The following is a 23,697-nucleotide window of genomic DNA, read 5'->3' on the forward strand; positions in this document are numbered from 1 at the left end:
TTATTATATATATATATATATATATGTGTGTGTTTTACGCGTTAGGAAAAAACAAGTACTATGCAATAAAAATATTGAAAATATTTGTATGTATGTCTCACAGGAGTGTTATCGCAGATTTAGAAAGCAGATTGATTAGCAAAAAAAGAAGTATAAAAATAATTGACAGTCCCAGACTTGAGACTCCCAGTCAGTCTTAAAATTTTACAACACCTTATAAAGAAACTAACATGTACTTTTGCAATTTAGAACTTAGTAAGTTCAATAGTGTTTTTTGGTTAACTATGCCTGGAAAAACTGATACTATGGATTACAATTATGAGACCAGAAAGGTCCGGGTTCATTCAAAAGAAGAGGACAAGTGTTTTTATTGTGAGGGATTTGGTCATTGGGCTCGTGATTGTCCAGAAAATGAGGATCGTGACTTGTATCCAGCTCGGGGCAGAGGTGGTGGCTACCGTGGGCGAGGCAGGGGTCGTGGCCGAGGAAGAGGACGGGGTTTTGGTGGATATAGATCTCGACCTGTTGGTTAGTGCTATTTATCCTTATTATTTATCAGTGTTTTATAAACAACTCCTTTTTAATATATTTACTGACATACATTAAGACTTTATTCCATTTTTTGTCAACGAATTTTAAAATATATATGTTATTTGCCAAAAGTAAATGTAATGTTTGTTTTATGTACAGTCCAGAGGGCCAGTATGCATGCCCAATTTTTTGAAAAGTTTTTTTTTGTACTCCAATTTTTGGGTTTGCATGCAAAAATTGTGCACCAAATGCACTGCCATCCATGCACTGCAGACTGAAATTAATGATCTTGTTTTTGATACCAAAAAGGTCATGTAATGTTAAAAATACCAGTTCACACTAAGGGCTATAGATTCGCGTTTCTCAACGGGTGGTACTAAACACCGCATGTGACCGCATGTTATTCTGCTTACAATACTGCATTGTATGCGAAATGTGGGTATACAAGCCCAACAAGGGTAAAATAAACCAGATTCTAGCCTTTTTTTATTTATAAACCCTCAACCAGTGCGAATAGCTCCAACCGTTAGCGCTTTCAAAAGTCCGCAAAATTTTATTTTGCGTAAAAGCATATTCAATTCCTTTACAACCTTCTGTCGTGTGATAACATGCGGTCACATGTGGTAAACAATGCGGTCACCTGCAGTTAAATGCGGTTACATGCGGTCACATGTGGTTACATGCAGTAACATGCGATATCATGCGGTATTTAGTACCACTGTTTCTCAACCTGTGGGACATAGAGCAGTTTGCAAGTGGGCCACAGACCTAGGCGAAAATGTTGGACTGAATTTGATGGATCAACCAAGTCTGCCTTGCACAAAACCAAATGTCATTCATCCAGCTCTAGTTTTTATTCGCACTATATTGGCTTTTATTATGTAACATCTCCCAATGTTAGGTAGTAATCGCCTTTGACTAGTCAAACAATTAACTTCTTGTTGTAAAGCAAGTGAGACTCATTTACACCTCACATTTTAAAGTTGTTTTTGTGCCCTTGTCTGATGTTACTGTGTTCTACAGCAAGTTTTGCACTAAAACAATTTGATTTTGACAACATGCTGGGCAATGAGTTTTTTTGCTTTGCTGTCTGGGTCATGTAAAAGCCATGCATATATAGGCCATCAGTGTCCAAATTGTGGCAAGCATTTAAAAACAACATTTCAATTTATGCCAACAGTTAACATAATATTAAGATTTGTCACACTGTCTAATTGTTGGACCATCAATTTGTTCAAAATACACACAAATTGCCAAAATTTTGATAATTGGTATGTAATTTGAGCCCTATGTTTCTCTCTTTTGAAAGATCACCAGAATTTTGTACTCCTAAATAAACTACATCACTGATCAATCAAAACATGACAAATTAACTGATCATTGTCTCTACAAAGTTCATGTCTGCAAAAAATAATACACATACACAGTGTTTTTTTAAAGGTGTTTTGGGGGACCGAAACGGTCCCCCAAATTTCTCCAGCGGTTTCCCAAAATTTGCCAGTAGCCTAATAAATAATTCGTTTAAGCAAATATGGCTATTTTTTGGTATTTAAATGAAACACTTGCGGTCTCTTAAAACTACTTAGTGGTCACCCAAACCAAACCTTAAAAAAAAACCTGCACATACACATGAGGAGATAGAGTGGGACTACTATATTTGATGAATGTTTGTATGCACACCATTTTGTCGCTTTGTGTTTGCAGGATAACGCAGCTATTTGTTGTACTGCATGCTTCGCAAGTACAGATTTAATCAAAAATCTATAAATTGCAACTCATGTTAATCCTGGGGGTTACTGTTAGAAACAAAAGAGCCATACAATTGCAAAAAGAGTTATTAAGAGTTTTATTAGGTTTAGAAGAATCAATTTTACATTGTTAACCTTACGTTGGCACAAGAATATTTTATTAGACAGGAATTACCACGGCAGCATATTGGAATTGGACATTAAACCATTGATTCACATTTGGGTTCATAGGAAGGCAATTTAATTTGTAAAGGGGCAAATGAGGTCTTGCTGCATTCCTGTGTGAAATGTGGGCAAAACACGCATGCAGCCACTTTGTAACAACTTAAAATAATAGTAAGCACTAGTGCAAAACTAAGTGCAGTGAATAAAGCATCGATAAGTATACAATGAAAAGCAGGTTTTGTATTATTAAAAGCTGCCATAATGTTGGCAATTGAATTTGATGCACATGGTGCTGTACATGTTAAACACTGTATCTTTGTAAAAAAATTGGAGATCTTATGTAATTTGTTACTTTGCCTGCTATGTGAAAAAATAAATACAACAGAAAATGTACTTGACATTTCTTGGTGGTGAACTCCAGTATATAATTACTGTGAAATTTTGGGTGAAATCAGATCTGCACAGCTCATGTGCGACACAATTGAGTCACCACAGGGTTAGGTAGTTAAGTTTAGATGATGCAACTTACATTCTGTTTTCTTATTCGTCAGTATGTCTCATTGTTGGGTACAAAAGTGTGAGAATTAGTGAAATTAAAGAAGTATTACCTATTCTACTGTGGACCCTTCTTACTTTGTGTAAGGCCAAGAAAAGGTCCAGTTTTTTCATACAACATAAACTATCTGTTTATATACGTTGTAATGTCAGTACAATTTGTTTTGAGTTATGTAATTAAATGTAAGTTGAATAATAAGTCAAGTGGGGTAAAAAAAAACAATTTTTTGGAACTTTGTTACCAAACTTTTATTTTAGGCAACAAAAGGTCAGTTTTTCTTCCCAACAAAGCTGATAGGACTACTTTTATAGTTATGTGACAAGTTTTTGATTTTACTAAAAAACAAAAAAAATATTTGACAAAAACTGTTGTTCTTTTTTAACCTGAAAAAGGTACAAAAAAAACAATGTCGGGGTAAAAAAAAAACAAGTGAACATTAGTACCATTTAAAAAAAAGTTAAGTGGCAGTTGGAACTTCAATTCAATTATATGAACTTAATCAACCATCTTAAAGTCAAACATCAGACAGAAATTTCATTAACAACTCTGTTACAATAAATAAGCCAAAAAAACACGAGCCACATAAAATTCTTTGTTTTCGAAATTTTACAAACCAAACTTACAGCAGTTAGTAAACTGTTTGTAAATTAATAAAACACTTTCAAATTGGTGCTAAGCCTTTCCATGGCTTTGTACCTTTATTGCACTGCATTTATTGCCTTTGATTTGGTCTTTTTTGTCATTTACCAGTCTTTTGTTGGTATGCAACTAGGTTTAAATAGAGCTCACACACTTGCTGACTGGTCATGTAACCTAAAACCTTATTGAAATAAAGTTTAATTTTCTACCCAAAACTGCTTGAATTACCACATAATGATTTGATAACCTCTTTTTCTTACTTTGTAGCATTTTTCTTTAGGCCTGGATCCCAATTTGTACTTTTAGCCATGCAGGTATACTTTTTGGTAAAAATTTCTCCAAAACTGGCCCCCCAAAGCAATTTTATACAACTTTGGTTTCAGTACATGTTTTATAGGCTTTCTTTTTTATTTTCTAAACTTCCAGGTGACAAATAAAAATGTTTGGGCCAAAAAAAATTTTGGGGTGCAAAAAATACATAGTTTTTTATTACCCCATTCCTATAGAACCGTTTGGGGTAAAAACGAACAACAAGATATCTGAAAAAATTTAGAAGCTAGCCAAGTGGAGTCTTTTTTGTTTAATAGGTCATAGTTATGACACAACACAGAACAAAGGTCATTGACACCAGACTTGTAATAAAAAATCTGCAGGAAAGTTTCTAAAGGTTGTTGAAGACTTTTTAACATACGAATTTTACTACTGTTGTTTCAACCTGCAGAACATTGCCTACAAACAAAATCTGAGAATGGTTTATGGCTTATTTTATAGGTAGAGAATAAATCCATCCTATGAAAAAGAAATCATTTAAAAAAAAATTTTGGTTTATCTGTGAGGGTATTGTTTTTTTTTACCCCAACTTCAGCAAAAATTTTTTTTACCCCATTTGACTATACTCACTAAACTAGTTGAATGTGGACAAAATGGTAAAAGATTTAATATTAATCCAACAATATCCTAATACTAAGTTCTTTTCACTAGTGATGCGCTGAACCCTCTTTAAATGGTTTTAGCCAAATTCGAACTTGTAACCAAAAGGTTCAGCTAAACTTGTTTGAAGTCATCAACACTGTTACATACACATTTACTGTTTCAAAACATGTTGCTTTGTTACCTGCAGGTTAATATACCTAAAAATCCGTTAAAATAAACTTGATGAATGATGTAACCAGGTTTTTTTTAAGTTTTGGTTTGGGTGACCGCTAAGTAGTTTTAAGAGACCGCAAGTGTTTCATTTAAATACCAAAAAATAGCCATATTTGCTTTTTGGGAAACCGCTGGAGAAATTTGGGGGACCGAAACGGTCCCCCAAAACACCTTAAAAAAACACTGGATGTAACATAAGCTGAACGTCTCATTTCACAGACCAATATATAAAATTATAACACATTTTCATACTTACAATTATATAGTTTGTGTCCTAATTCTTTTTTGATATTCATTAGTTTGCTCAGTATTTGACAAATAAACATCTTTGTTACATCACTTTCACTACTGTTCAATATAAACCCACTTTACAGCAAGTTTAGTCGCATACAAGTTACTGATATTACATGTACTTAACAAAGTACAGTATAAAATATCTATATTTGTTCCAATAGGACATGCACGTGTGGTATATTGCCTAAACTTTGTCTGTTTTGCAGACTGCTACAAATGTGGACAACCTGGTCATTTTGCCCGTGACTGCCATGGTAAGAAAATTTGTGTTTTTTGACACAAGTTAAATATTTTTAAGTCAATATTAGGGTATTGGTTGTTAGCTTTGTCAGTGTTTAACATGTTACTTTATCTTTATTGTGTCTTGACTCATGTCAAGGATGTCCTACCCAAGGACGCAGGCCACCTTTCGCTTGTATAGAAATTTGTGTAGCTTGAAATGAAGTTTAAACTTGCCTAATTGTAAACTAACTTTATCTCAGTTGTTACAGAATATAATAAAAGCCATGTGTAGAATGATGTAAAGATTTGTTCACAGTTTGTGACTTGTTATAGTAATACATATGCGCGTTATGTGGCCTTATGGTCAAACAAGTTTGACTTCCTTGTTGGGGGTTTTCGTAATTAGTATACACATAGGAATCTGGAAAGTATATGTATATATCAGTGTTTGTGTGTCATTTGTTAGTGAATTATTAAGGATCTTTATGGCCCACTTTTCAGATGGTGAGGGAGAAAGGCCTCGTCACAGAGGAGACCATTGCTTTCGATGTGGTTTAGCTGGCCATATGGCTCGAAATTGCGAATCTGATCAAAATGGTAGGTCAATTTAACGAAAAAGAATTTATCATAATTACTCAAACTGCCACATGAGGTATAAACATGTTTTTTTATGGGTCCCCTTCCCTGAAGGGGGCACATATTGATTTTACTCAATTTGTTTTTTTGTTTTTTTTCTTCTGCCCAATGTTTGTCCACCTCGTTTTGCCTTGAAATGTTTGATGGATTTGGATGAAATTTTCACAGATGGTAGTTATAGTTATGTAGATGTGCCATTTGTTTTGTTTGACTCGATAGCCCCAGTGTTTACCCCACTTGCCCCATAAAATGGGTAAATTTTGAACAATGTCCGAATTGGATTAAATTTGGACAGTTTGTTCATTGTGCCATTTTAGGGCATCGTTTGTTGTGTTTTAGCCTGTAGCCCCAGTGTTTACCCCACTAGCCCCCTAAAATGGGTGATTTTTTAAACAATGTCCGATTTGGATGAAATTTGGACAGTTTGTTCATTGTGCCATTTTAGGGCATCGTTTGTTTTGTTTTACCCTGTAGCACAATATTTACCCCACTAGCCCCCTAAAATGGGTGATTTTTTAAACAATGTCCGATTTGGATGAAATTTGGACAGTTTGTTCATTGTGCCATGTTAGGGCATCGATTGTTGTGTTTTACCTTTTAGCCCCAATATTTACCCCACTAGACCCCTAAAATGGGTGATTTTTTTAAACAATGTCCGATTCGGATGAAATTTGGACAGTTTGTTCATTGTGCCATATTAGGGCGTCGATTATTGTGTTTCACCATGTAGACCAATATTTACTGCTTAAGCCACCTATTTTTCAAAAAACGTCCAATTTGGATGAATTTTTGATAGTTTTATTAATTTGGCATTTGTAGCTGTTGAATATTGTGTTTCACCCTGCAGCCCTAATATTTACCCTACCAACCCCCCAAAATGGGTGAATTAATCAACAATACATTTTGACAGTTTGTATAATATGCCATTTTGAGTGTTTTATGCTATTTATGCACACAATCTTATAACAATGTCTCAATTGCATGAGATTTGGACAGTTTGTACTTTACATAACTTATTTTTTTAAGTAACACTACCAATCACTGTGTTTGACTTTATAGCAATGTTTCTTATGGTTGTCTGTTTACAACTTTGCGGTTTTGGGGACCCATGAGTTTCTGCCTGCAGAAACAAATCAAGATTATAAAAAATGTTGGCTAATATGGGACCCAATATAAATAAATATAGAGAATATATTACAGTTTGCAGAATAGGTTGTAGTGTATATGCTGTAGTAAAATGTGCTAAGCCACCCTTCTAGTATTGTAACAAATTTGCATAAACATCTGTGTGGCTGCCAATTTGTTTTGCTTGCAAAAACAATCATGTCAGTTGGTCAAATGGTATATATAGCATACAAATCGGTGAATAGGGCATAAAATATATAAAATGGAAATATATACGAAAGCCACATTTCTAGTTTCAAAAAAAAAAACTACTATCAAACATTTTGAAAAACGGCAGAGCTGAATGCGTATTGTGTTACAAATATGAAATTCATTCTGGTAAAATCTGTACTTTTATATGTAGCTTGCTTCAACTGCCACAAGGAAGGGCACATTGCTCGTAATTGCCCAGAGGACAGTGAATGCTATCGCTGTGGCAAAGCTGGTCACATAGCTCGAAACTGTCATGAGGATATGGATGATTCAAATGATGGCAGATATTCAAGGAGGGATGCTGGTACAAAGGAGTGTTATTTGTGTGGAAGCCCAGATCACATTCAGGCCCAGTGCCCAAATGCTACTTGCTACAGGTAGGACTTCCAAATGCATAAAGCACTCTAGTTTTTGCAAATAAATGAGAAATGTTAAAGTGCTTACGACATAAAATCATAAAAGTGCTTATGATACTTATACTGTGTAATTTTAACATCTCTGATCTTGACATCTATGGATGCCACTGGGAGTTTTAGAATAAGGATCAAAACTAAATGCACAGGTAATCACGTTTGAATACACAGGTGTCAGGAGCATGGTCACATTGCTCGCAACTGCACTTCTAATGGTGATGAAGGCCTCAGCAAAGGTGGGCGAAGACAAGAGGCAAGCAATGACGAGGCAAGTAATGATGAGGCTGAAGAATGTACTGAAAACCAGGAAGAATCTTAAATCAACTTCTCATGTGGTGTCTGTCAACTCATCTCATGAGCAGTGGCAGCTTGTGCAAGTCAACATGTGTGGTTCATGGACACTGAAAACTACAATTTGATTAAAAAAAACGTGAAGACCTGCAAACAGCACCTACGGGGGAAAATGACTTTTGCTTGGTTTTGTGTGGAGGATTTGATATTAGTAGTAGCTTTTGAGATTCAGTTGTGACGTTTAATCTGAGGCGCTTTGCGAATTTATATCATGAGTTGCTCTGTTAATATGAATTTGGGTAAGTCAGTCAGAGCAACGTGAAACCAATTGTTGGGTTTCAGTCATGTAGTTGTGTATTGTCTTTTGTAGTAGTGAATGATGCTAATGAAGTAACTAAATGTGGATACTTCTATCATCAACAAAGAAACTTGTGTGCTTAGCTTTTGCGTATCTTTATCTAATGTAAAATACCATTTATTAATTGCTCTAACAATTTTTTAATGATTCAAGTGGTTTTACGTCACCAACAGTTTTTTTGTTAATTTAAAGTTTACATAAAGAAGTGTGATAGTAAATGTCATCCATATAAGAACTCAAATTGCAAACTAATGTTTATATTTGGTAAGTTTGGAACTATTCTGTAAAACTGTATTTGCTGAAGTTTCAAGATGTTTCCTGTTTCCTCTGCTGATGTAAATGTGTATGGTTTTATCAGGTTTAAATTTTTGCTTGGTTGAATACCATAAAGACCTTGGTTTGACAATGTGACATCAATTTCGTATTTGTTTGGTTGACCTTTTCCTGATTGAAGCACACTCCTGATTTTATTTCTGCATGTCCCATTTTAAATTGCATGAACTTTTACTCTTTTTTGCCATAACTATCTTGAATGGAAGTCCTGTAAATATTCTGGAATACACAGACCCTGGCCAAGCATTTTCACTATCTTAACTCAGCTATGTTATTGCACAAGAGTTCATATCATTAGAAAAAAATGGAGATAAACCTTTTGTGGTTCTTAGGCTTTAAAGATGTGATTTAGTGCTATACAGCGTCCATCAGTTTGTGTGTCACTTCGAGGATGCCTGTAAAATAAATATCTCCTAAGTTTTGGCTATAAATGGGGGCGTTTTAAATCCCCCAAGCTGTTTAGGGAGGAATCGGAAAAAGGTTCCAGAATCACAGGTTCAGTTTAATCACGAACAGAACAGTGTTCAGTATGCCAGGAATAGTTAGTTCATAAGTCTGTACTGCAGGGAACAATCTGGAAATGAAAAAACGCATGTTTACTGTGACGCTGACAAATATTTCTTAACAATATCCAGGAATAATAATGTCAGGTTCCTCTTGCCAAACCCGTCGTCTTTTTGTGTCTATAGAGACTATGGACAAACACCCTTCTCGAAACTTCCAGATGGATGGAAAAAATCACATACGCATTATTACATTTGCGTGTGTTCTGTAATAGTTTATGTATTTTAACGTTATATGATGGTAGCTCAAAAAGAGAACCATGTTTGCGTGCAAATTTGTTGAAACTGGTGAAACGTGGTTACAACAGAGTATGAAGTTTCTTAATTTTCATTTCTCAATTCTCACGCATTGGTTCGTCACGGTAGAATGGCTTTTTTCTTTGTGATTGTTCCACATGTTTTCGTAGGATGGCGCAAGTTGGGTCGCATTGGTGGTAAAATAGCTCGAAAGGCATTTATAAAGCTGCACTCCTGCTCAGGTAGCGGCTAAAAGTTTGTAGGGGGACTATTGTTTCAGTTTCATGTGTTATTCAATCGTTAAGCCATAAACGCAAATAATTTTGATTAATCATTAAACAGAGCACTCAGTTGGTGACCAGGCGGGGTGTACGGAGTGATGTTATAACAGAGCTGCACCAATAAACCTGAAGTAGTTTTCCATGTCATCTGAGGCCGGCAATAGTTTTGATTCTTCTCACCATCCGTTTCCAAGCACTTCTCCTCCAGCCAAGCAGCGAAAAATAGGTTCAACTACGGGTTCCTTTTGCACTAAGACTTCATCAGCAACTATCAATATGAACTCTGTAAGTGTTTTTTTGTCATCTTATAAGTGTTTAAAATTCATGTTCAATTCAATTATGAGTAATGCGTGTTGCTAAATCAATGAAATCTCCTTGCAAGTAGAGCAAAGGACTGCAACGACTCAGGGTCAATAACTTATGACTGCTGGAAATTTCAGAGTAAAAAACAGTGAATCAGTCACTGTATTTTATTTAATAACATTATATCTCAATCATTAGATACCCCTTTTAGGCTTATATTCTAACATGCAATGGGGGTGATACTAAAAAACTGAGTGTTAACACTTGCTCTAAAAATAGCCCAAAGGTATCTAAGATCGAATTTATTGTTATTCTAGTTATAAACCCTCACCCAAACCCTAATAGCCCCAACTGTCAGCATTTTCATATATTTTTGCAAGAGATTGAATATTTTAAAGTAGCCCGTTTGTGCTAGGATATAAAAAAATGTAAAAAGTTTTTTTTATATATAGTTATACTTTAATGTCTGTGTACATCAAAAGTAGGTTTAAATATGGAAATATTGTAAAGTATCAGATATATATTATACCAATTTACATAAAACCTCTAAAACCATCGGGCATTTTAAAAGGGCCTCTAGTTACCATTGTTTAAACATGATTGGCACTTTACACCAGGGTGCAGTAAAGGGACCAACAGCTATATTTTTGCCCCAGACACCCTATATAAAATGCTGTAATTTGTCAAGTCTACTAATACTGTAGCCAACTTTTCTCTTACAAAAAAACATATTTTTTTACTAAACACATGCTACAGTTCATCAACTGTTTGTGAAACAGCAAAAAAACACAGATAGTTAAAGTAATCAGTTTAATTGTAACTCATTGTATTTTTGTTGTATGATTATACTCATATAATTGTTTGTTATTCTTTGCTATTTTAAAGTTACTTGATCCAAAAGGTTAAGAGATTCACAAGCAACATATCACAGTGGTATTACTCTGACAAAAAAATGCTAATGATGTGTGCCTGACAATAGCAGTGTACTTGTATGAAACAATGTTGACACATTTACATTCTTTGCTTTAAAGGAAAATGCACAAAATGGCGATTCCAATGGAAGCGTACCTGCCATTGATGAAAGCTTGTATTCAAGACAATTGTAAGTTTCAGAACATCTGACAAACATTGCCTAATGGAAAAAACACGTAGCATTGTCTATTTGTTTGCATGCAGATATGTTCTTGGACACGAAGCTATGAAGCGCATGGGGGCAGCCACAATCCTCATAAGTGGCATGAAAGGCCTAGGAGTTGAAATTGCCAAAAATGTTGTTTTGGGTGGCGTTAAATCTGTAACACTACATGATTCTGAAGTAGCCGTAGCTGCTGACCTTAGTTCCCAGGTTTGTGTTTTATTTCTTCTGATGTTTAATTGATTATATATGTCTTTTTTACTACACATATACTGTATTATGACCAGGGTTTTTTTAAGGTTTGGTTTGGGTGACCGCTAAGTAGTTTTAAGAGACCGCAAGTGTTTCATTTAAATACCAAAAACTGTAGTTGTAGTTGCAAGTCCAAATTTTGGGAAACCGTTGGAGAAATTTTTAAAACACCTTAAAAAAACACTGATTATGACATGATGTTTTTGCAAAAAATACAAGGGGTGATATAAGTTACTAACTATTCTAAAAACAGCTCCCTAAGTGTACATGTTGTTCCAATTGTGATATTTTATGCCAATTCAATTAAATGTTTTTTTAAAAAAAAATTTGTTAATGAATTTGCATTTAAACTACAAATGTTGCTTTATTAAATTTATAAATTGTTTTTATGCAAACAGTTTTATGAATGAATTTATGTACAGTTTTTCCTTACTGAAGCCGACATTGGCAAGAATAGAGCAACAACTTGTGCTCCGCAAGTAAATGAGCTAAATCCCTATGTTGCTGTGACATCTTATACTGGAGAGCTTACTGAAGAATTCCTCCAGAAATTTCAAGTATGTTTATTACAGGCCTATGTTGGTATTTCAGCCACCAAAAATAAACATTTGTAAATAACCATGCTGAAAATCTACTTTCAATAGGTCATTGTCCTCACCAACTCCACACTTGATGAACAATTGAGAATTGGGGATTTCACCCACAAGAACAACAAGTGTCTGGTTGTGGCAGATACCAAGGGTCTATTTGCCCAAATTTTCTGCGACTTTGGTGAAAAGTTCACTGTATTTGATGTGAATGGAGAACAGCCACAAAGTGTTATGGTTTCAGCAATTACCAAAAATGTAAGATTGTGAAACTGTTGTTTGTGAATATAACAATTCTGGCTAATCTGAACATCAACAAAGCATTTTCTCCTAACATTATTGTTTGAATACAATACTACCCTTTTAAGCTAATAGCTATGCCCATTGTGTAAATTTTAAATTTGGATTTACTAAACACTTGTCTCCTTTGCCTATCCTTGGTAATCATAACATTGATAACAAATGTAGAGGAAAACATTAGTGATGGGACGAGTACCTGATACTCGGTACTCGATATCGATGGTATCAAATGATTTTAGTGGTATCGATACTCCTACACGGTATCGAAATATTTTGCCTCAGTTTTCGATACCGAAGGCCGGTTTACACCATAAAAATAAGGGCAACTTTTTGCCAATATTTGTTTCCGCCAGCACAAATCGGAAAAAGTTCAGCCAGGTTACGTATATTTTTTTCGATATTACGTGGAGATCACAGTTTTCTACATGCTTCTGCATGTGTGTATGCGCGCATAAATTAACTAGTGATATTCAACCAAGTACAACACTATATTTAAGTACTCGGTACTCGGAATCAGTATCGAAAAATCGGTAAGTATATAAACCTGGTACTCAAAATCTGGTATCGTCCCATCACTAGAAAACATGAAAGGTTATTTTACGCCAACAAAACGTATAGGATTCAGTAGTTTGTATAAACAAGGAAGTGAAGGCATGGCCTACTAATTAAACTAAATTTATGTTTATGTATGCCCAGGAAAATGGTGAAGGAATAGTTGCTGGACTTGATGAAAGCCGTCATGGATTTGAAACTGGTGATTATGTGAAGTTTGATGAAGTAAAGGTGACAAAGACATTTACATTTTTATAAAAGTTACCTTTTATCTGTGTACCATAGTCAAAATGACATATATACTGCATTTTGTGTGTATCTTGTCATTTGCTCTTTGCCGAAACCGTATCTTAATGTATTGTATCCTGTGTTTTTTGTTCGGTGTTTAATTGTAGATGTTAATCCAATAGTTTGTGAGTTTTATTTTGTGCATAAGTAACTGGAAACTACTGGAAACCCTTTGCCTTTGGGTTCTACAGATTTCTAATCAAGTACCAATGTTTTATAGGGTATGACTGAAATCAATTCAGATGAACCAAGGAAGATCACTGTGCTTGGTCCATACACATTCAATATTGGTGATGTTTCTAAATTTTCAAACTATGAAGGAGGTGGTATTGTTACACAAGTCAAGATGCCAACTATTGTAGAATTTGTAAGTTTTTTTAAATAAAGAAGTGTCCATGTACTTATTTTTGTTTGGGGGTTTAATGTGTGCTTTTAAAATATTAGTTACATTTTTATGAAAAAAATAGCTAGTATTTTATACATTTACCTTAATTCAAAAACGACTTTTCATCACCCACCTAACTAATGTATTTTTTGAACAAGTTTTAATCCATATGTACAAATCCATTTTAAATAATCTGGATGAAATTTTAGAATATACCATTTGTCATCACAAGAATTAATGTTATAAATAAAATCTGTAACTACCTTTCAGAAATCTCTACGTGAACAACTAACTTCACCAGAATTGATGTTGACTGACTTTGCCAAATTCGAAAGACCTGGTCAACTGCACATTGCATTTCAAGCTCTGCATAAATTTGTTGGTGAAAAACATGCTCTGCCGAAAGTGCGATGTAGTGTAAGTGCAAAAAGTTTTACTTGTTCACTCTAAAACAACCAAGGTCATGGCAATAACTAAAGACATTGCCCCCAAAAAATCAACTCAAATAAGAACACTGCCTCAAATACAAGGATAAACCATTCAGAAGTCAAAACAATCTGTTTATGTTTGAAAGCGACATTTGAAATTAATCGTAAGCTTGTGCATGTTTTGTACTACAAAGAGTTTTATGCATTGCATTGATTCAAACAGGAAGATGCCAAGGAGCTTGTTCGCATTGCCAATGAAGTGAATGAAAAGGCAGGCTCAGCAAAACAAGATTCACTGGATGAGTCTCTAATTCGTAAACTTGCTTTTATTGCTCGTGGAGATGTATGTCCAATGCAGGGGGTCATTGGAGGAATTGTTGCACAAGAAGTCATGAAGGTCAGTAAATAGATTAGGAAGCATTTGGGTTGTGTATGTTGCTGTAGTTTTATGCTGTTTATGTGTATAAATCTGGTAATAATTACTGGGTTTGGCATTTTCTGTGTTATGGTTTTAAAAATACAAGTTTTTATTTTCAAGAATATCTGTAATGCCAGAACAATGGTTGAAACCATGTTCTAAACCCTGCGATTCATTAAAGGTTTGTTGTTCTCAATGTTAAGATAATAACTATATCCATTAATATAACAGGCTTGCAGTGGAAAATTTATGCCAATTAAGCAATTCTTCTACTTTGATGCTCTTGAATGTTTGCCAGAGGAAGACATTTCTGAATCATCAAAATCAGAAGCAGTACAAGTAAGTATACCAATCTAATAACAAATTCCAGAAGTTCATTCATTGTATGTTCCATTTTCAGACTGATGGTCGCTATGACGGGCAAACTGCAGTCTTTGGGTCTGAGTTCCAAAAGAAAATGTCATCTCAGCAGTGGTTCGTTGTTGGTGCTGGGGCAATTGGTTGTGAGTTACTTAAGAACTTTGCAATGATGGGACTTGGTTGTCGGCTGAATGCCTCCGATGACAGCAAGATAGATAATGGAAGTATCTTTGTAACTGATATGGATTCTATCGAAAAGAGCAACTTGAATCGTCAGTTTTTGTTCCGCCCCCATGATGTTCAGGTAATATAATGCAAAATTTTAAATATACAAGTCTTACCACATTACAAATCATTTGTACCTCAAATTTCGTGTGTATTAGACCAGTGTTTCCCAACCGCCGGTCCGTGTAAATATTTTACCGGTCCGCAAATTATCTTACTTTATGCCAAGCTTCTTTTTAAAATGGAATAATAAGTAGGCCTATTGCAAAGTTGTTGGTACCTGCGAAACTCATTTTCCGCTTGGCAGTAAAACTGAGGTAGCTCATACATAATCTTGCATTATGTTGTGCAACAACATGTTTGGTGAACAAAAAGCTTACAAATATTTGTTACATTTTCTGCTATTTTTTGTTGCCGGTCCGTGGATTTTTTTTACATTTTTACCGGTCCCGTGGTGTAGAAAGGTTGGGAACCACTGTATTAGACAAAGATCTACATTTACTAAATCTGGTTTAACGAAGGTTTACTGTATATCCTAAATGTGTGTGTGTGTACTTTAAGCGGCATAAAATTTATCTTTTAAAATTTATGTTTGGTCACCAAAATGTCAGAGATCAAGTAGTTTTGGAAATGCAGACAAAGTTATTATATATTTTACATTGGAATATTCTTTAAGGCCTTATATAAATGTCATGCATATTTGAACTGGTGGAAATTACCTCACCTGAAAAAATGGTCTTAAGTTTCCTTGTAAACTGCAATAAACACATTTCATTTGTTTTCATAAAGAAAATGAAATCAGAGTGTGCAGCAAAAGCCATCAAAAGGATGAATCCATTGGCAAGAATTAACGCACGCCAAGATCGTGTAGGACCTGAAACTGAAAACATTTTCACTGATGACTTTTTTGAAAAACTTGATGGGGTGGCTAATGCTCTTGACAATGTCCAAGCAAGTAAGTAAACTTTCATATTTTTTACATCTGAAAGAGATATAGTTATTGTGTGTGGTAAAGCTAGCTGCAGAACAAATTGTTTCTGCAATTGTGGCACTACAGTTTTTAATTATGGGTCCACTTCCCTGAAGGGGACACATATTGTTTTTGTCCGTATTTTTTTTCTTTTTTTCCGTGTAACGCGGATTTGTTCCCACGTTTTGGTCAAGAAAGAATGGTTCAAACTTTTTCAAATTTACACACATTACAGATATTGGTCTAAAGATGGTCCATGTGAATTTTGACCCCGTTTGATCCCTCGGTTCACCCACAGCCCCCCAAAACGTGAAATTTTTAGCACGGATTTGTTCCCACGTTTTGGTCAAGAAAGAATGGCTCAAACTTTTTTAAATTTACACACATTACAGATATATATTGGTCTAAAGATGGTCCATGTGAATTTGGACCCCGTTTGATCCCTCGGTTCACCCACAGCCCCCCAAAACGTGAAATTTTTAGCGCGGCTATTGTTCCCATGTTTTGGTCAAGAAAGAATGGTTCAAACTTTTTCAAATTTACACACATTACAGATATTGGTCTAAAGATGGTTCATGTGAATTTTGACCCCGTTTGATCCCTCGGTTCACCCACAGCCCCCCAAAACGTGAAATTTTTAAATCGGCTCTACTTGCTAAAGCAGAAGCCCTATGGTGCAGAAATATTTGAACATTTTAACAATTGTTTAAGCAGGCTATTCGTTTAGTATTTAAAATTTTGCCAGTTACCTTTACAATCCATAATATGTGTACGCTATCAGTCAGATATAAGTCCCAAGGGAGGAATTCACTGGTTTACGATTAAGGCCGCAGAGCGGGAGTGCTCAGCTTGACGTCCGGACAGACGTGTTTTACGAGACAGTCGTTTGGGTGATTAGAAATCAGCTGTTTTTGTGTGCAGCAATGCTGTGTCGTTTTATTGAGTTACTACGCGCATTTTCAGTTTTGGCGAAGGTTTTACACCTAAGACGTAATTTAATCTCAATAAACGTACTTCGGTTTCGTTTATGTCGGGCAAAACGTCGTTGATCAACATAAATATGAAAAATTAACCTAACTTTTTAGAACGCCGCGATAAATGTTCTTTAAATTCTCGTTGTCAGCTTGGCCGTCGCATAACCACGGGTCACTAAAGGTCAACTTTTAGGCATTACAACACAGTTACGAATTTTTCGTCATAACGTATCTTCTTTATTTTTGACACATCAATTCAAGGATCAGTACTTAAGTCATGTATAAATTAGGCTAAACGGTATTGTTGAACACTAAGGACTGCATGCTGTTAAAAACAGTGTAAAAAGGTCATTAAACGGTCGTTTTTGCCAAACAAAGTTAAGTGAAAAACAAGTTGTTATGTATACCTTTGTAGCAAACGACTTTTTTATATAGTGTCTAATATAACAGTTAAGGCTTTCTAGGAAAATTTATGTTTAAATACTGAACTTGAACGACAATATCAAGGTCAAAGCAAGAGATTAAATTGAAAGTATTTTTCCCGTTCTTTTTTCACCGTTTTTTTGTAATTATATGACAATATAATATAATTTTTTGTAATTATATGGATGCAAAAAGAATATGGACAAAAACTTTTAAAGTTAAGTTAATGCTTTTATCTACAAAATCGAAAAATAACCGCAACATAGGTTTACCGTAAATCCGCATAAACGCGTGTGTGGGGACCCATTCGTTTTTGCTTGCAAAAACAATTATACATATAGATAAATTGTGTATAGTGTAGTAAGTTGGTAAATGTCGTATAGAATATATAAAATGGAAGTATATCTGAAAGCCACTTTTCTAGTGGTTTCTGTAATTAGGACTTTTTTCAGTTCTGGGACAGAAAATTTGCGATCTAGGTTAATACTGACAAAAAGAAATATACCAACATTGTTATGTGTTCTATCTGTATGAAATTATGGCTGTAAAATTATCAAAATGGCATTTTGAAGAATATGACTAACGGAAAACATTAAAAATGTAAGCAAATACATACATGGACTACTAAATTGTGTTTGGTGTCCTAGCATAAGGTTATTAGTTACATCAAAATACTTTCTACTGATCTGAGTAGTTTTTTTTTATATGGTAGTAAATCTTCTGTGTTTGTTTTCAGGAGTTTACATGGACAGACGATGCGTTTATTATCGCAAGCCACTCCTTGAATCTGGTACACTGGGAACAAAAGGCAATGTACAGGTTGTTCTGCCACATCTTACCGAGTCATACTCATCTTCACAGGATCCACCAGAAAAGTCCATTCCGATTTGCACTTTGAAAAACTTTCCGAATGCCATTGAACATACTCTGCAGGTAAATAACTGTAGTCTTTAAAACTGTATTGTTTTCCAATGATTTGTATCACTGTTTAACAAGTGATGTGGCAAAACTCAATCTTTTTTAAACCAGACCACTTGAAACTAAGAAATTATCTGTATACTAAAAATAAATGTTGGGTGTTCAACTTAAATTTGCAGCATATGTATTTTCAAAGTTTAGGTTTTTGACTTAACTCAGCACAAAGTTCTAACATTACACTAAAATGTCTCCTGAACAGAATAGTTAAATAATCTTAATTTTTAACCTAGTGCATACAATAAAAAGTAACCCTACATTACTTTGTTGCATGTTCAACCAGTCAAAAAGCACAAATGGTTACTGTGCATCCTTTCTGGCCATATATGCAACAGCTTTTCTTTTTTTGCAGTGGGCCCGAGATGAGTTTGAGGGTTTGTTTCGAAATCCAGCTGAAACTGTCAACCAGTATATTACTGACAGCAAATTTTTTGAGCGTACTTTGAAACTACCAGGCTCGGAACCAATTAGTACCATGGAGCTTGTTTATGAAACTTTGGTCAAACAGAAGCCTCAAAACTTCAGTGATTGTGTACAGTGGGCTAGGCTGAGATTTCAGGTAACAACAACCATATATGTTTATACATTTTCTGTGCATTTGGAATTGCGTTTTTGTGGATAATACATGATTCTAAATAGTTATTAAAAAGTTTCATGCTATTGCTATACCTGCCCAAATTTAACCTGTTAATATACCGAAGCTGTCTTTTGTAGGAACTCTACCATAACAACATCAAGCAACTTCTTCACAACTTTCCAAAGGATCAAACAACATCGTCTGGTGCACTTTTCTGGTCAGGTCCTAAGCGCTGCCCCCACCCTTTGGAGTTCGACCCTGAAAACGTAGGATGTTGCTCTTGTATTTAAATGAACTACGATTTTTATGAATTTTGTAAAATATATACAGGAAACTCATATCAATTACATTATTTCCACTGCCAACCTACGGGCGTTCATGTATGGACTCAAGGAAAATAGAAATGTGGATGAAATGAAACAGTGTATTTCAGGAATGGTAATCCCGGAGTTTCAGACCAAATCTGGTATCAAAATTGGTAAGTAGGCAACAGCCCAGCGAAGTAGTAAAAAGTTTTGCCAGGTTTTAACTGTACAGACATGTTGTATACGTACAAGGTAAATCAGCAAACACAATGAATATTTCTAGCTACTACTGATTCGGAGGCCCAGTCATTGAGCAATGCTGGGTCAATGGATTCCGAACGATTTGATCACATTAAAGGGCTTTTGCCAACCCCTGAAAAAGCTAAACTGTCTCGTATGGTTCCAGTCGATTTTGAAAAGGTAGTATATTACATTAATGTCATGACAAAAATATGTTTATAGAGTCAAAACTAATCTTTCCTGTGTCAATCAAATGCTGACCCTATTTGTGATAAATATTCCACTGAGAATATAAACTGTTTGTAGGACGACGACACCAACTTTCACATGGACTTCATTGTTGCTGCTTCAAACTTGAGAGCCGAAAATTATGAAATCTCGCCCGCTGATAGGCACAAGAGCAAGTTGATTGCTGGCAAGATTATTCCAGCTATTGCCACCACAACCGCACTTGTTGCAGGGCTGGTCAGCTTGGAGCTATACAAAGTACATTTTAAATGTTTTGTTGTGTTTATATGCGCTGTGTTTTAGTGCCTTACATACTCGTACTTATAGATCATCCAAGGACACAAAAAGTTGGAGAGCTTCAAGAACGGTTTTATCAACTTGGCTTTGCCTTTCTTCGGCTTTTCAGAACCAATTCAGGCCCCAAAACTGAAGGTTAGTTAACCCCTTAACCCAGCGGTCCCCAACCTTTCTGGTGCCGTGACCCCTGATGATATTTGCCAAGTTGGGGTGACTCCAAGGATAAAATTAGTAGGCTAAATATTAAAATTACCCTCTGAATATCCGAAAATTTATTGGCACAAGGGTTTTTATTTACAAATTTTTCAATAATCAAATCTTAGTGATATTATCGCGAGAATGCACAAGTTGGCAGGGGAAGTCTCGGTGATTATGTATTGTAAATGCAGTATTATTACGTAATACAAGGCAATAATCAGCATTTTGGAGAATAATTAAGTCTTCAAAAATTAAAGATCCACTCTTGCTGTAATTACAAGTTTCAATACTAAATAACAAACCATAGCGGGAAGTAATGTTGACCCCTTTGGATATATTTGTTTAATACATTTTGGACCAAAATGTTTGTTTTTTTCTCAAAATGAAATGGTCCTTGAGTTTTTTTTTAATTGGGGCTAGTGGTCAATGGCCAAAACGAGTTGGGAACCACTGCCTTAAGCGAACCCAGGCAAATTGTCAGGCGACCCACAGGTTGGGAACCGCTGCCTTAACCCTTACAACAGAAAAATACAACAGAAACAAGCATTTGAATAGGGACTTCTCTTGGTGCATATCTGTATGTTTTTGCAATTAGTTGTTAATCACTCCTATTTAATGTGAATTGTGTACCTTTAATTAAGAACACGACCAAAGATATAATATAAGCCCATCACTTATCTTATGAAATGCGCAGTAACGATTCAACTTTGAATGAACATATATCATTTATGTATAGTATTACGACACCGAGTGGTCACTGTGGGACCGATTTGATGTGGACGGAGTCAATTTGGCACCAGATGGCGCTGGAGAGATGACCTTGGGTGATTTCCTTCAGTACTTTGAACGGGAGCACAAGCTGGAAGTTACCATGCTCTCACAGAACGTCGCAATGCTTTACTCGTTCTTCATGGCAGCTGCAAAACGAAAGGACCGACTGGCGACTAAGTACCTTATTATGGGTCCCCTTCCCTGAAGGGGACACATATTGATTTTACTCAAAATGTTTTTGTTTTTTTTCTTTTGTTTTCTTCTTTTTTCTTCTACCCAAAGTTTGTCCGACTCGTTTTTCCATCAAATCCTTGATGGATTTGGATGAAATTTACACAGATGGTAGATGTAGTTATGTAGATGTGCATCCCACTTTGTTTTTGTTGATAACCCCAGTATTTACCCCGCTAGCCCCCTAAAAAGGGTATTTTTTCCCCGAAGTTTGTCCGACTCGTTTTTCCATCAAATGTTTGATGAATTTGGCTCAAATTTACACAGATGGTAGATGTAGTTATGTAGATGTGCATCCCACTTTGTTTTTGTTGATAACCCCAGTATTTACCCCGCTAGCCCCCTAAAATAGGTATTTTCCCCCGAAGTTTGTCCGACTCGTTTTTCTATCAAATGTTTGATGGATGTGGCTGAAATTTACACAGATGGTAGATGTAGTTATGTAGATGTGCATCCCACTTTGTTTTTGTTGATAACCCCAGTATTTACCCCGCTAGCCCCCTAAAATGTTTTTTCCCCCCAAAGTTTGTCTGACTCGTTTTTCCATCATATGCTTGATGGATGTGGCTGAAACTTGTACAGATGGTAGATGTAGTTATGTAGATGTGCATTCCACTTTGTTTTTGTTGATAACCCTAGTATTTACCCCGCTAGCCCCCTAAATGTGAAACGTTTTTGTATGTTGCTGCGCACCACAAACGAAAGATTTCTGTGGTGTAACGGTATAGTATAGGCAACAGAACATATGGTACATGTGTTTGTGCATTACTTGGTGGGCATTTTGGACATGCCTGTCAGAGGGGGTATTAACAGCCTTATGACGTCAGAAGCGTTAAGGAATGTTGCTAATAACACCCCTAGTGGTCAGAATTTTAAACATTGTCCGATTTGGATAAAATTTTACATGACTGTCGATTAGTTCATTGTGGTTTAATATTTGATACTTTTGGGTGTTAAAACCCATCAGTTACCCCTCTAACCCCCTAAAATGGGTGAGTTTTTTAAACGGTGTCAGAATTAAGTGAAATTTGGACAGCTTGTGGAATTTGTCATTTTTAGGTGTCAATTGTTGTGTTTACCCCGTTAGCCCCCTAAAATGGGTGAAATTTTAAACAATGTCCGAATTGAATGAAATTTGGACAGTTTGTTCATTTTGCTATAATAAGCTGACGATAGTTATGTTTCACCCTGTGACCCCAATATTTACCCTACTAGTCCCTTAAAATTGGTAAATTGGTGAAACAATGCAGGAATTGGATGAAATTTGGACAGTTTGTTCATTTTGCCATAATTAGCTGTTGATTATTTTGTTTCACCCTGTAGCCCCAATATGTACCTCACTAGCCCCCTAAAATGGGTGAACTTTTAAACAATGTCAGAACTATATGGAAGTTGGACAGTTTTGAGTACATTATTCATTGATGTGTTTTACCCTGTAAGACCCACTAATCCTTAAAATAGGTAAATTTTGCAAACAATTGATGAATTAAATGTGACTTGTGTAGTTTCTATCTCACACAGCATGATTATTTCTGCTGACTTTTTTTCGTCCTGTTTAAACTCATAGCACCAAAATTTATTATAGTTATTTCAAAAAATGCACTATTTACAACTTTGCATGTGTGGGGGACCCATGAGTTTCTGCTTGCAGAAACAACTAAAGGTATAAAATACAGTGGCTGATATGGGACTCATTACGAAATAGGTTATAGTATATGTGCAATGGCAATATGTGCTAAGCCACCCTTCTAGTTATGTTTTAAAATAGATCATAGTGTATGTGCAAGGGCAATATGTGCTAAGCCACCCTTCTAGTTTTGTGTTTACTTGTATCAGGGTTAAGCGGTGTAGGGTTAGTATTCATTGTAAAGTTGTACAACATTTTTAAGCAACAATTTGAAGGTGGTTTTAAAACATACATGTGCGGTTTTTATTTAACATCTATTACTTCTGCAGACTGAGCGAGGTGGTTCAGAAAGTGTCAAAGAGAAAATTGCGATCCCACGAGAAGGCTCTTGTACTTGAAATGTGCTGCAACGATACAGAAGGCGAGGATGTGGAAGTCCCTTACGTGCGCTACGTATTTCGCCATTGAGCTCGTACCAATCTGTTCAACTCCCGTGCTGCAAAGCTGTCGGGTTCGGTTTTGTGCATTTAAACAGACACTCTAGATGAATTTTTGTGAAATGTATTTGTGTGTTGTGCTATAGCCACTCTACCCTGCTTGTCGCCGTTGTAAAGTTTTGTGTTCTCATTTTTGGTTCCATCTCCGACGTATCCACGCCTGCTACTAACACTTGTCGTGAGCGTCGTCGCTGTGAATCTCGAAATTTAATTTTCCGGGTGAAAAATCAACCACCAGTTCAATTTGCTTTCCTATAGCCGCCTAATAATAAATTTACCATCGCCCGTTGAAATATTTTCTTATTATTCGTCAAGCAAAGCAGAATTATTCCAACATGTTGACACCGAAACACATTTCAGT

General features: G+C 35.6%; 2 protein-coding genes across 2 annotated transcripts; both read left to right on the forward strand.

Annotated features, from left to right (window-relative positions):
* Positions 1-233: 233 nt before the first annotated feature.
* LOC145227871 (uncharacterized) lies at positions 234-8,955 on the forward strand. Its single transcript, XM_080092800.1, has 5 exons — positions 234-528; positions 5,286-5,333; positions 5,803-5,898; positions 7,466-7,691; positions 7,899-8,955. Exons 1-5 carry the CDS (start codon positions 285-287, stop codon positions 8,044-8,046), a joined length of 762 nt encoding a protein of 253 aa, XP_079948926.1. The 5' UTR covers positions 234-284; the 3' UTR covers positions 8,047-8,955.
* Positions 8,956-9,706: 751 nt separating this feature from the next.
* Positions 9,707-23,629, forward strand: LOC145227870 (ubiquitin-like modifier-activating enzyme 1). The gene is made up of 21 exons (XM_080092799.1): positions 9,707-10,075; positions 11,125-11,195; positions 11,270-11,438; positions 11,903-12,037; positions 12,125-12,325; positions 13,064-13,150; positions 13,428-13,574; positions 13,863-14,009; positions 14,244-14,417; positions 14,670-14,777; positions 14,839-15,102; positions 15,813-15,978; positions 18,127-18,323; positions 18,718-18,924; positions 19,080-19,208; positions 19,273-19,420; positions 19,531-19,667; positions 19,794-19,973; positions 20,043-20,147; positions 20,947-21,158; positions 23,169-23,629. Exons 1-21 carry the CDS (start codon positions 9,932-9,934, stop codon positions 23,305-23,307), a joined length of 3,267 nt encoding a protein of 1,088 aa, XP_079948925.1. The 5' UTR covers positions 9,707-9,931; the 3' UTR covers positions 23,308-23,629.
* Positions 23,630-23,697: the final 68 nt, after the last annotated feature.

This window comes from Phallusia mammillata, chromosome 5 (assembly GCF_965637545.1).
Source record: "Phallusia mammillata chromosome 5, kaPhaMamm4.hap1.1, whole genome shotgun sequence".
NCBI classification, from domain to species: domain Eukaryota; kingdom Metazoa; phylum Chordata; class Ascidiacea; order Phlebobranchia; family Ascidiidae; genus Phallusia; species Phallusia mammillata.

Excerpts from the sequence above, each read along its gene's own strand:
- LOC145227871 (XM_080092800.1), top strand. The coding sequence starts at position 285 with ATGCCTGGAAAAACTGATACTATGGATTACAATTATGAGACCAGAAAG. Across the intron at positions 529-5,285 it reads ATATAGATCTCGACCTGTTG|ACTGCTACAAATGTGGACAA; the intron begins GTTAGTGCTATT and ends TCTGTTTTGCAG. Across the intron at positions 5,334-5,802 it reads TTTTGCCCGTGACTGCCATG|ATGGTGAGGGAGAAAGGCCT; the intron begins GTAAGAAAATTT and ends CCCACTTTTCAG.
- LOC145227870 (XM_080092799.1), top strand. The coding sequence starts at position 9,932 with ATGTCATCTGAGGCCGGCAATAGTTTTGATTCTTCTCACCATCCGTTT. Across the intron at positions 18,324-18,717 it reads CCATTGAACATACTCTGCAG|TGGGCCCGAGATGAGTTTGA; the intron begins GTAAATAACTGT and ends CTTTTTTTGCAG. Across the intron at positions 19,668-19,793 it reads TTCCAGTCGATTTTGAAAAG|GACGACGACACCAACTTTCA; the intron begins GTAGTATATTAC and ends AACTGTTTGTAG.